This window comes from Dipodomys spectabilis, unplaced genomic scaffold, assembly GCF_019054845.1.
Source record: "Dipodomys spectabilis isolate Male_0828 unplaced genomic scaffold, ASM1905484v1 ptg000094l, whole genome shotgun sequence".
Taxonomy (NCBI): Eukaryota; Metazoa; Chordata; class Mammalia; order Rodentia; family Heteromyidae; genus Dipodomys; species Dipodomys spectabilis.
This window is the reverse complement of record NW_024870771.1, coordinates 14552142-14565857: the sequence shown is the minus strand read 5'-3', so window position 1 is coordinate 14565857 and position 13716 is coordinate 14552142. Positions and strand designations below refer to the sequence as shown.

Here is a 13716-nt window from a genome sequence, read left to right as displayed (position 1 = left end):
ACTTTTAGCCAAAATGGCAGTCTATTTACCTAAATCATCAGTAGAGAAGCTAATAAAATTCTAAAATGTAAAGTACACTTTATTGTGTACTGGAGTAGAAAGAGCCAGAGGGAGGAAAAAAAAAACCTTTGAAACAATATTTACCTAGAAGTAATACATGATGTGTGTATGTACATGTATGTATGTATATGTATATATGTGTATGTATACATATATACATATATACATGCATATACATGCATTATATAATGCTTAAATATGTATTACTTTATAATACATGTTTCTAAAAGGTTATATATGAATACTGACATTGTTGAAAGGAATCATTTGGGTGACTTCTCATAAAAATTAACATTTTGCAATGATTTTACTACAATCTGCAGTGAAAGTCATTGTAAATCTCAGCAATACACTTTACTATGAAGTATAAACTACTAATGTGGATAGAAGGCCAAAAGAAATCCATTTCAAATTCTAGTACTTGTACAGAAAAAATTCACAAGATTAATTAAGCTTCTAACAAAGAAAAATTAATACTGTACAAAGAACATGGGGCAAGGAAGAATGCATAAAAAAAAAAAAAGCAAGTAGAGAAATGGCTTACCACCAGCAGGATTAGCAGATCTGGATCCTTGATTATGAGAGCAGACCAAAGGACAGGCAAAAAGTGGATTAAAAGACAATAACACAATACACAAGGTCAGCATGCAACACAACACAAATGTCTTATTCAAAGCACATTAGCAAAATAGCTATTTCTCCTAGGATTTGTTCTTCCTAGTTTCTATATGTGCTTATACTTATTTTATATTAATCATAGTGTTTTTGTATCCATTTCAAATCTATCATAAAATAAGCACCCTGTACTCCTAAGAGGACATCCCTTGAGCTTGGAGCACACTGAGGGAAACAGGTAAAACTCACTCATCTGTGGTATTATCTCTGTTCTCAAAAATGCTTACCTAACAAGTGCTCAGTACCTATCAATGGCTGGAAAAGAATTATTAACTATTTTGCCTGAATGATCTGTGACTTTCCTTAAGTTGCATATATTAAAAATATGTCAATTACTAGGGCCTTAATCTAGCATTAATAAAATGCACTTAGTATTAAACTAAGATTGTGAATACCAGTATACCTATGTATTAAGTATGCTCATATTTATCTCACATTAAAATAATTGTTACAAGTATCTTGTGTGTCTGGCATAAGCTTGAGGTACAAGGTTGGCTGTATGCTGCCCTGTGGTAGTCTCCCTTCCTGTGGGTGAAACCTGAGGAGTTTTAAAAGTAGCCAGGTTCAGCATGTTTACATATGAAGAATTAAAGCTGAGCCATTCTCTCAGTCCCACTAAAAAAAAAACTCTATGCTTTGCCTCCTCCTAAGCATAAGAAATATATGGATCCCTAAATCCTGGACAGAGAGAAGAGAAAAAAGAGAGGAGAGGGGGAGAGAGAGCAAACACTCAAACCTAGAAGCTATACAGATTCCTAAAACAGGAAGAGAGACAGAGCACTGACACATCTCAGGTAAGGAACACTACATAGGCCACAGCAGATAAAAACGAATATAAAATACTGCTCAGCCCCACTCTCCAGCGAGTGGCAAAACACAGCAGTTAAAGATGTGGCAGGTTTAAAAAAAAATCAATTCTTTTATTGACTGACCTATGATGTTAAACACTTTGGTCAAGAATTCCTTGTAGTAAGATTTGATCCCTGTTTGAGGGCATAACCAGGAACCACTAGGGTTTGACACAAAAACCAGAGCCAGGCTCATAATGGTTATGATTCACCCAACATCACACTACATACAGTAGGGTAGTATCACAGCCAGAGTGTATCATACTGCACAATATATAGCCTATGTAACTTAAGTTACTGGAGACAAACCAGAGGCAGCAATATAACTGACTTTCCATCACCTTTTCATGAAGATCAAAGCTTATCTAATATGAAGACATTAAGAGAGGCGCAGTTCAAGAGCCACCAAGGGAATTTTCAATACTAAGATCTCAAAGTCTGGCCACAGACTTTGGGATCTACATAAGCCACACAGCTTATGGAGCTATATCAGAGAGACTTGTGTAAGCTAAAGGTGAGGTGAAAAGACTCTTCCTTGCTATGATCACCTTGTCCAGGAGTGTCCTCATACCCAGCTCCCTCTACCTGCACAGAGGGAAAGCTGGCCATTCCCAGCTGAGTGGGGCAGAAAAGTGAGCCTCTAAGTTTATCACCTAAGGTTGATTAAATAAGTTCATTCTAGCTCCCTTGCTTCCCTGGCTGAGGCTAGCAGGCACACTGAGGTCACATAATACAGAAAAGCAAGCAAGGAGTAGAGCCAGGGCCACTAGGCAAAGCATGAGCCCATATTGGAATAAGACAAGTGAGGCTGCGAGTGTTAGCACACAGGGCTAAGGGGAGAAGCTTTTAAATGGATTTACTTATTTGCCATCGGAAAAGCTTGGCAGTACTAATTCCTCCACAGGTTCTGCTCTAAAATGGAAGGCTCCTGATCCACATAAAAATGGGTCATAGCACGAATAGATAAGTTTCAGTTTAGGTGACTTTAAGACAGGGAAAGTAACAATTATCAACTACACAAATTTAAATCACCTGTAAAGAGAACAAACTAGGCCTGGAATGTTTCATCTTGTAAGCTTACCCAACAGTGAAGCTACTCATGGTATTTTAGAGCCCCAATAATGCATTTTCCTCTGTGAAGTCAGTGCAAATACTGACACCTGTGTTCCGGTGCAAGCTGGGCTGTTGAACAAAACAAAGGTAACCAAAGGCATAAAATAGAACTTCTTACGCTGAGACTGTGAAACCACTTTAGCACGGCTGCGGCCCCGGTTGTCAGAGGGTGTAGAGGCGACATTGGTGGCACTCCCGGAACTTTGCCGTCTTGTGCGGATCCGACCTGGAGGACACAGCAAACAGAGTGTTCCCTAACATTTTCAGCAAGTGGGACCCATATGAGGAAAGAGCTCACACTCCAAGCAAGGGGCACTGATGGGCACGACTACGTGGGAGCAGGAGCTTCCGTGACCCAGGTCCTGCCTCGTGAAGTCTGACACAGTTTGTGACCACACCACAATGATGGGGAATGGATGTTTTAAGTTTTCCACAGGGCCTCTCTACTTTCAGCTAAGCACAGAACACCTCTCTTGACATAACCCAACCAGAACCAGAACTGACAACAGCTACCCAAGCATCTCACATAGCTTGCAGACAAGCAAGGTAGAAACAAAAAGCCCAAGGCGCAGAGAAGATTCAAGGAAAGAAGCCGAGGAACAAGAAGAGAAAGCACAGCATTAAAAAAAAAAAGAAAAAAGAAACCACCCAGAATCAATGATTTCTAGAAGAAGATAGAATCCTACGGTAAAAATTAAAAGCTATCTGAGTTACTATTCATGTGCCAAATAAGGAGTCCTCGTAACTATATATGAAGTAATTGTTCACACTATTTAGATGAGGAAAGGGGGAAATGAGATTATAGTTTGTTCATGTCTCACAACTGTTTCAGGTACCTGTAGTACCTGACTGACCTTTCATGTTCTGAGATCACCGAGCTAAATCAAAAAGTATTCTAAGTGGCGCTGTGGCTTAAGTAGTAGAGTGCTCACCTTGAGCTGAAGAGCTGAGGGAAAGTGCCCAAGCCCAGAGTGCAAGCCCCACGACCAACAAAAGCAAAACAAAACAAAACAAAAAATAAAAAAAGTATTCAAACAGGCAAAGTAACCTGGAAAAAAAAATTTTATATAAGTAGGCCACCAAAAAACCTTCGAAACTGAACATCTATACCCCTGCAACTTCAAAACTAAAATCCTCTCTATACCTGCTTTTGTCCATCATGTTTTCCCTGACATTTGGTGACAGGATCTTTAGTCCAGTGCTTGACATTCCCTTGTAGTTTCTTTTTGTTTGTTTTTCAAGGCAAGGGACAGTTTTTCTCGAAAGTAAAACTAGATAGCACATATACTTCTAAATGGTATCAGCATTGTTCGTAAAAGTTTCCAGTGCTCTATCCAACCTGGGGTTCCATCTTGACCCAGGAATTGAGAATGAAGTCCCTCAATATGGCTTTAAATTAGGGAAGTGCAGAGGTTGTAAGAATATGGGGAGGGGCTGGGAAGATGGCTCAGTGGTAGAGTGCTTGCCTTGCATTCCTGAGGCCCTGGGTTCGATTCCTCAGCACCACATAAGCAAAAAGAAAAAAGCCGGAGGTGGCGCTGTGGCTCATTTGGTAGAGTGCTAGCCTTGAGCTGAAGAGCTGAGGGACAGCGCCCAGGCCCAGAATTCAGGCCCCCCAAAAAAGTATATGGGGAGTATATGTTCCCTAAGAACAAAACCCACAATGAGTAAAACTTGATTATTTCACAAATCCTAAATGATAAACTCGGTTGTAATTTCGATTGTGGGAGTCAAATATGCTAGGAAATAACAGGCATTGTTTCACATATTTTAAAAAATCTAAATCAGGCTGGGAATGTGGTTAGGTGGTAGAGTGCTTGCCTTGAATGCATAAGGCCCTGGGCTCAGCACCACATAAGCAAAAAGAAAAAAGCCGGAGGTGGCGCTGTGGCTCAAGTGCTAGCTTTGAGCTGAAGAGCTGAGGGACAGTGCCCAGGCCCAGAGATCAGGGACCACTACCACCACCACCAACAACAAAATCTAAATCATAGCACAATGGATATATTTTTTTAATTGCATTGTTTTGTTCAACATTTCATTTGTGATGACAGTTATAGATTGTTGATTTTTCTGTGTGGGTAAAGAAGATCATTTTGTTTTTTCCACATGATTAATGTTCAAGTAAGATCATAGGGTTTCTCTCGTTTCATTAATTTACAAAGCCATGTCTCTCATTTATCCAAAGCATTTGGTGAACTTTTTTTTTTTTTTTTGGGGGGGGGGGGGGTCTGGTCCTGGGGCCTGAACTCTGGGCCTGGGCGATGTCCCTCAGCGCTTCAGCTCAAGCTAGCGCTCTACCACTTGAGCCACAGCACCACTTCCGGCTTTTTTCTTTTTGCTTATGTGGTGCTGAGGAATCGAATCCAGGGCCTCATCCACACAAGGCAAGTGCTCTACCACTGAGCCACCTTCCCAGCCCCTATTTGGTCAACTTTTATAGATTGATCCAAAGGTGATTTATTTTTCAGTATATAGAGTATATTTTAATTAAAAAAAAGAGTTGTAATTGTGTGTGTGTGTGTGTGTGTGTGTGTGTGTGTGTATGTGCATGTGCATGCATGTATGCAAGTACTTGGGCTTGAACTCAGGGCCTGAGAGCTGTCCCTTAGCTTCTTTTTTCAAGGCTAGTACTCTACCACTTGGGCCACAGCTCTGGCCTTTGCTGGTTAACTGGAGATAAGAGTCTCATGAGCTGGCCACTGGTGGCTCATGCCTGTGATCCTAGCAACTCAGGAGGCTGAGATCTGAGGTTCATAGTTCAAAGCCAGCCCAGGCAGGAAAGTCAGTGAGACTCTTATCTCCAATAAACCACTCAGAAAACCAGAAGTGGTACTGTGGCTCAAGTGGTAGAGCACTTGCCTTTAGCTGAAGAGCTGAGGGACAGCGCCCAGGCTCAGAGTTTAAGCCCCACGACTGACAGGGGGGGAAAAAAAAAGTCTCATGAATTTTTCTGCCTAGTCTGGCTTTAAATGGCAATCCTCAGATCTCAGCCTCCTGAGTAGCTACAATTAACAGGCATGAGTCACTACACCTGGCTTAAATATATTTTATAGCTTGACTGAAATTAAGAATTTAATCATTATATTTTTATCTTAAATGTAGGCATTGGGAAACTTTTATTAATCCACTAATTTGTGTCTAGGTTATGTGGGGCTATGTAGGTAGTATATTATCTACAACTAATATGTCATTTGCTTACTTACAAATGACTAGTTTTTATTTCTTTGCCTTTATCCTGTAACATAAGGTTAAACAGAAGCAGTAAAGGGAAGTAAATTAAAAAAAAAAAAAAAAACTAGCCCTGGAACAGCAACAGTATGCATGCAGGCAAGACCCTGGTGAAATTCCCTGCATGAACCAAAAACAAAAATACAGATCAAAGTTCATACTACCTATAACATTTCAGTAGGCTAAGAAAATTTATTTCTATTCCAGTTGCTAAAAAATGTTGTCATACGTAATTGTCAAAGTTTCTGGTGCCTTGTTTGCATGTTTTATAATTAAGAATTTTCCCCGTTGAATGTAAACTACATCAAAACTTATTTTCTTAGAAGGATGAGTTGATCTCAGGTCTCAAACCTGCTAGGTACTTTACCACTTGAGCCACAACCTGGCACTCCTTTTTAGACACAGTCTCATGCTTTTAGTTCAGGGTCAGTCTTGAACCATGATCCTTCTACCTATGCCTCCCATGTATCTGGGATTATAAATGTGCGCTACCATACCAGGTTTATTTGTTGAAGTAAGGGTCTCAGTAACTTTTTGCCTAGGCTAGCTGCAAACATTGGTCCTCCTACTCTCCATTTCCTGAGTAGCTGGAATCAGAGAAGAGAGTGAGCCACTGCATCATTCTTCTTGTTGTTGTTATTGTTGTTGTTAATTGGTTGTGGGCTTGAACTCAGGGCCTGGGCTCTGTCCCTGAGCTCTTTTTTTGCTCAAGGCTAGTGATATGCCACTTTGAACCACAATGCCACATGTGGTTTTCTGGGGTTATTTGAAGATCAAGAGTCTCACATATTTTCCTGCGCAGGCTGGCTTTGAACCATGATCCTCACATCTCAGCCTCCTGAGGTTAGGATTACAGACATGCATGACCCACCAGCACCTGGCCTCTGCATCATTCTTTTTTTTTTTTTAACTTTTACCTTTTTCTGCATCATTCTTAATAAAGTGAATGCAATGTATCAGTGATCAATGAGAACACTTCTCTCTAATCCAGAATGCAAATACCTCAAGATCTAATAAGCAAACAGTGCAAGGTGAGCAAGAGAGTGTATAGATATGATACCTTTTGAAAAGGGAGACAATAAGAGGTTTTGAAAAGGGAGACAATGGGGCTGAGAAGGTTGCTCAGTGGTAGAGCACTTGCCTTGCATGCATGAGGCCCTGGGTTCGATTCCTCAGCACCACATAAGCAAAAAGCAAAAAAAAAAAAAAAAAGCTGGAAGTGGTGTTGTGGCTCGAGTGGTAGAGTGCTAGCCTTGAGCTGAAGAGCTGAGGGACAGTGCCCAGGCCCAGAGTTCAGGCCCCACGACTGGACTACCCCCCCCCCCCCAAAAAAAAAAGAAAAAGGAGACAATAAGAGGCTGTATTCCTAACTACTCACAAGACTGAAATCTGAGAATCATGGTTCAAAGCCAGCTCAGGCAGGAAAGTCCATGAGACTCTCATCTCTAATTAACCACCAGAAAACTGGAAGTACAGCTATGACTCAAAGTGGTAGTGCTAGCCTTTAGCAAAAACGCTCAGGGAAAGCACCTAGGCTCTGAGTTCAAACCCTATGACCAAGCCAAAAAAGGAGAAAATAAGGTTTTCATATTTCCTTTATATTTAAATAAATTCTGAATAACAAGGAAACTACAAAGAATGGTGATACTGGGATTACTTTGTTAAATGACAACTCCCCTTTACAACTACTTAAAGATAATAAAAATATTTTTAAAAATGTAATGTACTTTTTATCTGACTTATGTAACTGTAAGCCCTCTGTACACCACCTTTATGTAAGAATTTGTAAAAGTGGTCAAAAGCTATCTACAGATTCGACCTACAGACCTAATCCCTATTGCGATTCCAATAACATTACTCAGAGAATAGGAAAAAAAAGTCTTAAGTCTTAGGGGAATATAGAATACCCTGAAGTCAAATCATCCTGAGCAAAAAGAACAAAAAACCTAAGGTATCACAATGCCTGACTTCGAACTACATAACACAGATAACATTGTACTGGCACAAGACACCAACACTTCTAAGGCTTGTCTATTTGTTTGATAGTGGCTATGCTCTAGTGAGGCGATATCTCATTGTGGTTTGACTGACACTTCTCTAATGATTAGTGATGAGTGCCTGATAGTATCTATTGACCATTTTTATATATTATCTGGAGAAGTTAAATACAAAATACTCAATTTTCTTGCTCACTTTTAATAGTACTTGTATGAGTACTTAGGGTTTTTGTTCTGTTTTATTTCTGTTTTTGCTACTTATGTGTAAGATAGTCTTTTATGCACTTTGGGTTAACTTATTAGATATATGGTGTTATTGTGTACATATATTACTGCAGTAACAGGTTCATTGTGACATTTCCATACATTCATAACATATATCCCAATTAAACTCATTCTATTACTCTCCCTTGCCCCCATTCCATTGTCTAAAACAATTTCAACATCTTTCTGCTTTGCTTTCAAATATGCAAATAAAGTACATTTGCTGTATAATATCTAATTATCACTTTCTCATGAGCAGCATAATGGTATGTTTCCTTCATCCAAATCCTTCAAACCATTATGCATGGCTTATTGATAATAACTTAGAAGTATACCTTTGTTCATAAGTTGTGTTTTTGTATTTTTTGTTTTGATATAATATTTTTATATTTTTACAAAAAATATTCCTTGCTGGATGCCGGTGACTCACACCTGTAATCCTAGCTACTCAGAAGGCCTTGAGAACTGAGGACTGAGATTCAAAGGCAGCCCAGGCAAGAAAGTCCATAGAGACTCTTTTCTCCAATAAACTTCCAAAAATCAGAAGTGGAGCTATGACAAGTAGGTAGAGTGCTAGCCTTGAGCAAAAAAACTCAAGACAGACTCAGGCCATAAGTTCAAGCCCCAGGACTAGCACACATACAAAAAGGTATTCTAATTAGTCATAACCACTAGGGCTCCTTGATGTGAATAATAAATTAGTCCTGAAGAATATAGACTTTTTTTTCAATCATTGTGATAATAAAGTTGCCAGAATACAAAGCATAGTCTGACTTTTCTTTGCTAGGATGAAATCCAGGGCCTTATACGTGATAGGCAAATGCTCTATCACAAGGCTACCTTCCTAGGCCTTGATTTATCAAGACAAGGTCTCGCTATGTTGCTTAGGCTGGTCTTGAACTTGTCATATCTAAATTCAAACTCTCAGTTCTCTTGCCTCAGCCTCTTGAATGCTAGAATTATATTGCCTCTCAATTTTTTTTTTATGATGAAATCACCTTTTTTGTGTATTTAACAGACTTATAAGAAAAAATCTTATAAGGACCAGGGTTGGGGCTGCAGGGAGTTGTAGAGTCTGCCTTGTGTTACCTAAAGAATTAGGGGCCCATATATCTATTTCTTGCCAGAAGAGAAGAAAGCAAGGCAGTCTCCTGCCTGTCTGTGACTGTGTTAAGACCGATGTTTACCTTGCTCAGGACTGGAGAATTAAGAAGTTAAAATTCCTAGGGCTAGGCAACAAAACAGGTTGATTTCAAACATATAGGGATCGGGGTATATAACTAACCATGTTTGTTTTTTGCTTCCTATTTCATGTACATTTTTCTATTTTACTCTGCTCTTTCACCGTACTTCCAGCTAGGTAGAGGGAACATGCCGATTCTACTTTAAGAGTGAGAAACATGAAACTACATCTGTTGAATAAATAGAAAATAATCACCCAGTTTCCTAACTACCACCAAGACTCAGCTTTCTGCTTTCACAAATGAGGTTCTCAACTGGGTAGGTTTTTTGTACATCTTTTCATTTCACAAATTGTATGGCCCTAAGAATCACCAGGGAGGCTTGAGGGAAGCTGGCTCTCTGGATCCTTCCAAACTTAGTTTCTTAAGGAGAAAAACCTAAGACTATGTTTACAGAAAGCACCCAGGTAATTCTTATAAGTTAGAGAAACCTGAATCTTGGAACTATGTTAATCTTTTTAAAATACTCCTTTTTGTTTTCTTTCTGACTCCCTTAGGATCTATAATACACACTAGAAGAACAACTGCTAGAATCCAATACACACATTAAGCTAAGACCCAATCTACTTTGCATGCTAGCCCTTTAGGGTGACTATATAATATATGCAGATGAACCTGCTGTTCTGAATGATTAAAGTCATCCTGGGGGTTAGTAAGTCTGTCCCTCTCTTAAGCAGAGAAAGCATCTTTAAATTTCAATCCTTTGGAGTGCTATCTTGATTTGTATCTAGAAACTTTGGGAGGAAGGAGCTTACTTGCACATGCTAATCAAAGACTTGCACAGATTTTACTGTGTCTAAAGTTCAAAATGCAATATAAAAGTCAGAAAGAACTTCTTGAGAATGACATCAAAAGAAACCACAGTGAGTCTGAATTTGCCATACTGCTTTCCCATGCTATAGCTTTGGTATGTACCCCATAACCTGACCCACAGAAGGCACTGAGCACATGATTAACGGGTGAACAAATGAGTATAAATGAATGACAAGGACAGGGCTCTGTGTCAGGACCCACCCCCCCCTCCAAATCATGAAACTTGTAGTATACCTTTAGGGGAGACAAAACCATTTAAATTTTTTTTTTCTTTATATTACTCAGCAGAAAACTTTTTATCAGCCTTTAACCTAAATAATTGACATGGAAAATTATTTTCAAAACAGGAAAGTCCTAAGAGGCCCACAGGGGGAAAAAAAAGAAAAGAAAAGCTAAAGTGGTGTTTCAGGAGAAATAAAACCCGAGGCAAGCAGCCCACAAAGACAGCAGCACACATAACGTCAGTGCTCCTCTCCAGTGTAGGCAAAGCGTCACAATCACATACGGCATACTTCAGTGCCAAAGTTCACAAGACCAAGGACTGCATGAGAAAGGGAGGAGACATCAGGTAGAGGGAGGACGGATCCCCGGTGAAGACAGATGAAGAAGAGCAGTGGAGACAGCGTGCAACATCTCATGCAGGGACCTTGGTGAGGACAAGTGGGCCCCAGGCAACACTCGGTGAGGACAGAGGACTAGAGAAAGCGAGACACACCTCAATTACACAAACAAACCGCTTACCCTCAGCTTTAGTGGTAGTACCATCTTTAAGCAAATTAAAAGAAAAAAAAACAAAAACAAAAACAAGGGAAGGGATAACAGGGAACAGTTAGTAACATTCAAAAACTAAAAGCAGAATGTTATTAGCTACTAAAAATGCCCAAGTACAGTTTCAAAACGAAAACAAAAGAGAAATAAGTTCAACAGCAAAGCAGAGTCTGAAGCAAGTTAAGTACGTCTTCCCATAAAGTTAGCTTAGCATGGGGTAATGTGCTTAAAGAGAGGGGCAACCTGTGGTCAGGCCACAGTTGAAGTGGTTATTGTTTTAGCCAATCTTCATCCTTAGGGTTACTTTTCCCTGAAAGAAAGTACTAGCAGAAGGCAAGGAGCAAAAAGGACTAAAGTTCAGGTACTAAGGAGTCACCCGAGGGCAGAAGCAGTAAGAAGCTCAGAGGCTGACTCCAGCAAGGCCTATCCCAACTACACGCCCAGCAGCAGCAGCAGCAGCAGCTGTCACATTGGTACCTGCATCCAGGCCTATGTACTCCATGTCTTCCCTCATGTGTCTGGACTCTAGAAGTTTGGAAAAGGATCATCAGCTTGAATGCTACACTTGTGCACCAAGGTCATGTGTCAATCTAAGCAGTAACTAGCAAATTTTCAGCAGGAATATATTCTATTTGGGGGGATGAGGAAGATTGAGTAAAGAAAGAAGTAGCATTCTTGGGATATAGCAAAAAATTCTGAATGTTGAGGTCTTGTTTGAAGAGGTGACACTGGGTTGGAAATTTGTTCTGAGCTCTTCCAAAGGTTCAGCTATCTGTCTATCAAAGACCTGGGACTTTCACTAGCAAGGTCTTGGAAGGGGAGGTTGTCTTTTCAGAACTCATTTAAATATTCTACATATGTACAGAAATTAAAAAACAAAAACAAAAAAACAAAATCACAGAGTATGTCAAAGGCTGCTGTTTTCCAGCAATGAAAGAAATACAGGTAACACAGGTAAAGACAAAACTGAGATATGGGACCTAAAAATGACATAGTAATTCACCATCAGGGAGGGAAAACCTGGAATTTCTCCTTTGTTCAATGATTACACAATGCTATATCATTCTAACAGACCTACCTAACAATATAATGGTTAAATGGCAAGAGAATTCTTACTGGGTTTCAGGAAACCAGAGAAATTAAGACCGATTAGACACATATTCAGGATATATACCTCCTATATATAATGCTCCTACCATACAACCCAGCTTTCTTCTACCTTACAGGATAGCAGTTTACAAAGGACCTTCATAGAATTTCACTGATCCTAAATCACATCTGAACCAGGTGGTCAGTACTTGTAGTTAATGGGCAGAGACTCAGTTGGACAGACTACTAATGTTCAAGCTAACCAAGGCCTGCCCCAGGAGTCTTCTCTTAAGTTCTATTCTCCTATGCTTCAAATCTCAACACATTTCAGAACTTTAGTTTTAGACATGACTTTGCAATTTGTTGGTGGGTCACATAAATAACTCCATTTCAGTATTTCTTGTTTAAATCATACTCATTTCCTTAAAATTCAGAATAGAACCAATATAGCTACATCCTTAGATCTATGGTTTGAATGACTTGGATTTTTCAAAAATAAAATGAAATATACTACCAGTCTGGTAAATGTTGTGTCAGATACTAAATTTTGGAAAATAACTTCTCATAAAGCACTTTTGGATAATCATTATAGTAAGAGTATGTTCCTCCCAGGAGATATATAGGAAGCCAGCAAGCACTCTCTTGTACAAATATGGCTATGTGAGTTCATGACTCTACCTTCCTTTGGAGTCTCCTGTCATCCCCTCAACTCTAACTGAGAGACCTCTAACTATATGACCATGCCAAGTGATTCCTTCTCTGAGGCCCCTGGCTCTGCTCCTATCAGTGCCAGGAGGGGTAAAGCCAGCTTGAGCTATACAGGCAGTGACAAAAGGCACTGGCTGGCTTGCCTCAAAGCAGGTAAGCTGAGGGAAGGATATGCTCAGGGCCACCTGTAGGCATATTCTTGCTCATAAGTGAACAGGATGATGGACCTGAGAAAGGGACATTGGACAAACGGTGGCTGGGAACCAGCCCAACCATATAAGGTTAGACATCAGTATCAGCCCTGCAGCAGTTGAGACTTCCCTTGATCATGCATGGTGTTCTGTAAGAGACAAGAATCACATTAGACAGCAGGGTAGTGAGTGGAGGAGGGGCATTTGGTTACCTAAAGATGCATAGGACCCTGGAGGTAATGCTGCTGCAGAACTGAAGGGTGTAGAGCCTGAAGAGGAGGAGACTTTGGATTTGGCACTGGCAGCTGCATTCACATCAATATCACTTCGAGATCGCTGGAGGGACCCAGTTGTTGACACAGATTTGGTACTAACTGTAGATGCTTCAGTGGTAAAGGAGAAGATGTCAGTAAGAAGTACATAGAATTCCAAACATATACTGTTAAGCCAGGTATTGTTTTGCTTGTCTTATAAACCAATTCCAAGTTGTAATAAATGTTGAATCCCACAGTTGACCAAGAGTTTCAAGGGCCCTGAAAGACCAGTTGGGGCAACCAAACGTGACCTCATTTGTCTGTTGTACTTGTTTTCTAGTAATGGAAGACCACAAATGCAAAGAAACCCAAAGAAACAGTCGCAGATCTGGTTTACTATGAGAAATGGAAGTAACTTCCATCTGTTCCTTTCAGACCAGCCTCTTTATGCTGTGGTGTGAATGTGC

The 13716-nt window shown here is 40.0% G+C and overlaps 1 protein-coding gene across 9 annotated transcripts in view; it reads right to left on the bottom strand.

The window, feature by feature from the left end:
• The window catches only part of Clasp1 (cytoplasmic linker associated protein 1), a 264790-nt gene that overhangs the window by 84354 nt on the left and 166720 nt on the right, over positions 1-13716 (bottom strand). For 3 of the 9 annotated variants that reach the window (XM_042685291.1, XM_042685292.1, XM_042685294.1), the window contains exons 19-22: positions 13208-13378; positions 11485-11532; positions 2815-2922; positions 605-631 (exon numbers count right to left, since the gene is read on the bottom strand). In XM_042685291.1, coding sequence (XP_042541225.1) covers positions 605-631; positions 2815-2922; positions 11485-11532; positions 13208-13378 — 354 coding nt within the window. The remainder of the gene's footprint in view (positions 1-604; positions 632-2814; positions 2923-11484; positions 11533-13207; positions 13379-13716) is intronic. The other 6 variants (XM_042685295.1, XM_042685297.1, XM_042685293.1 and 3 more) reach the window with 3 other exon arrangements.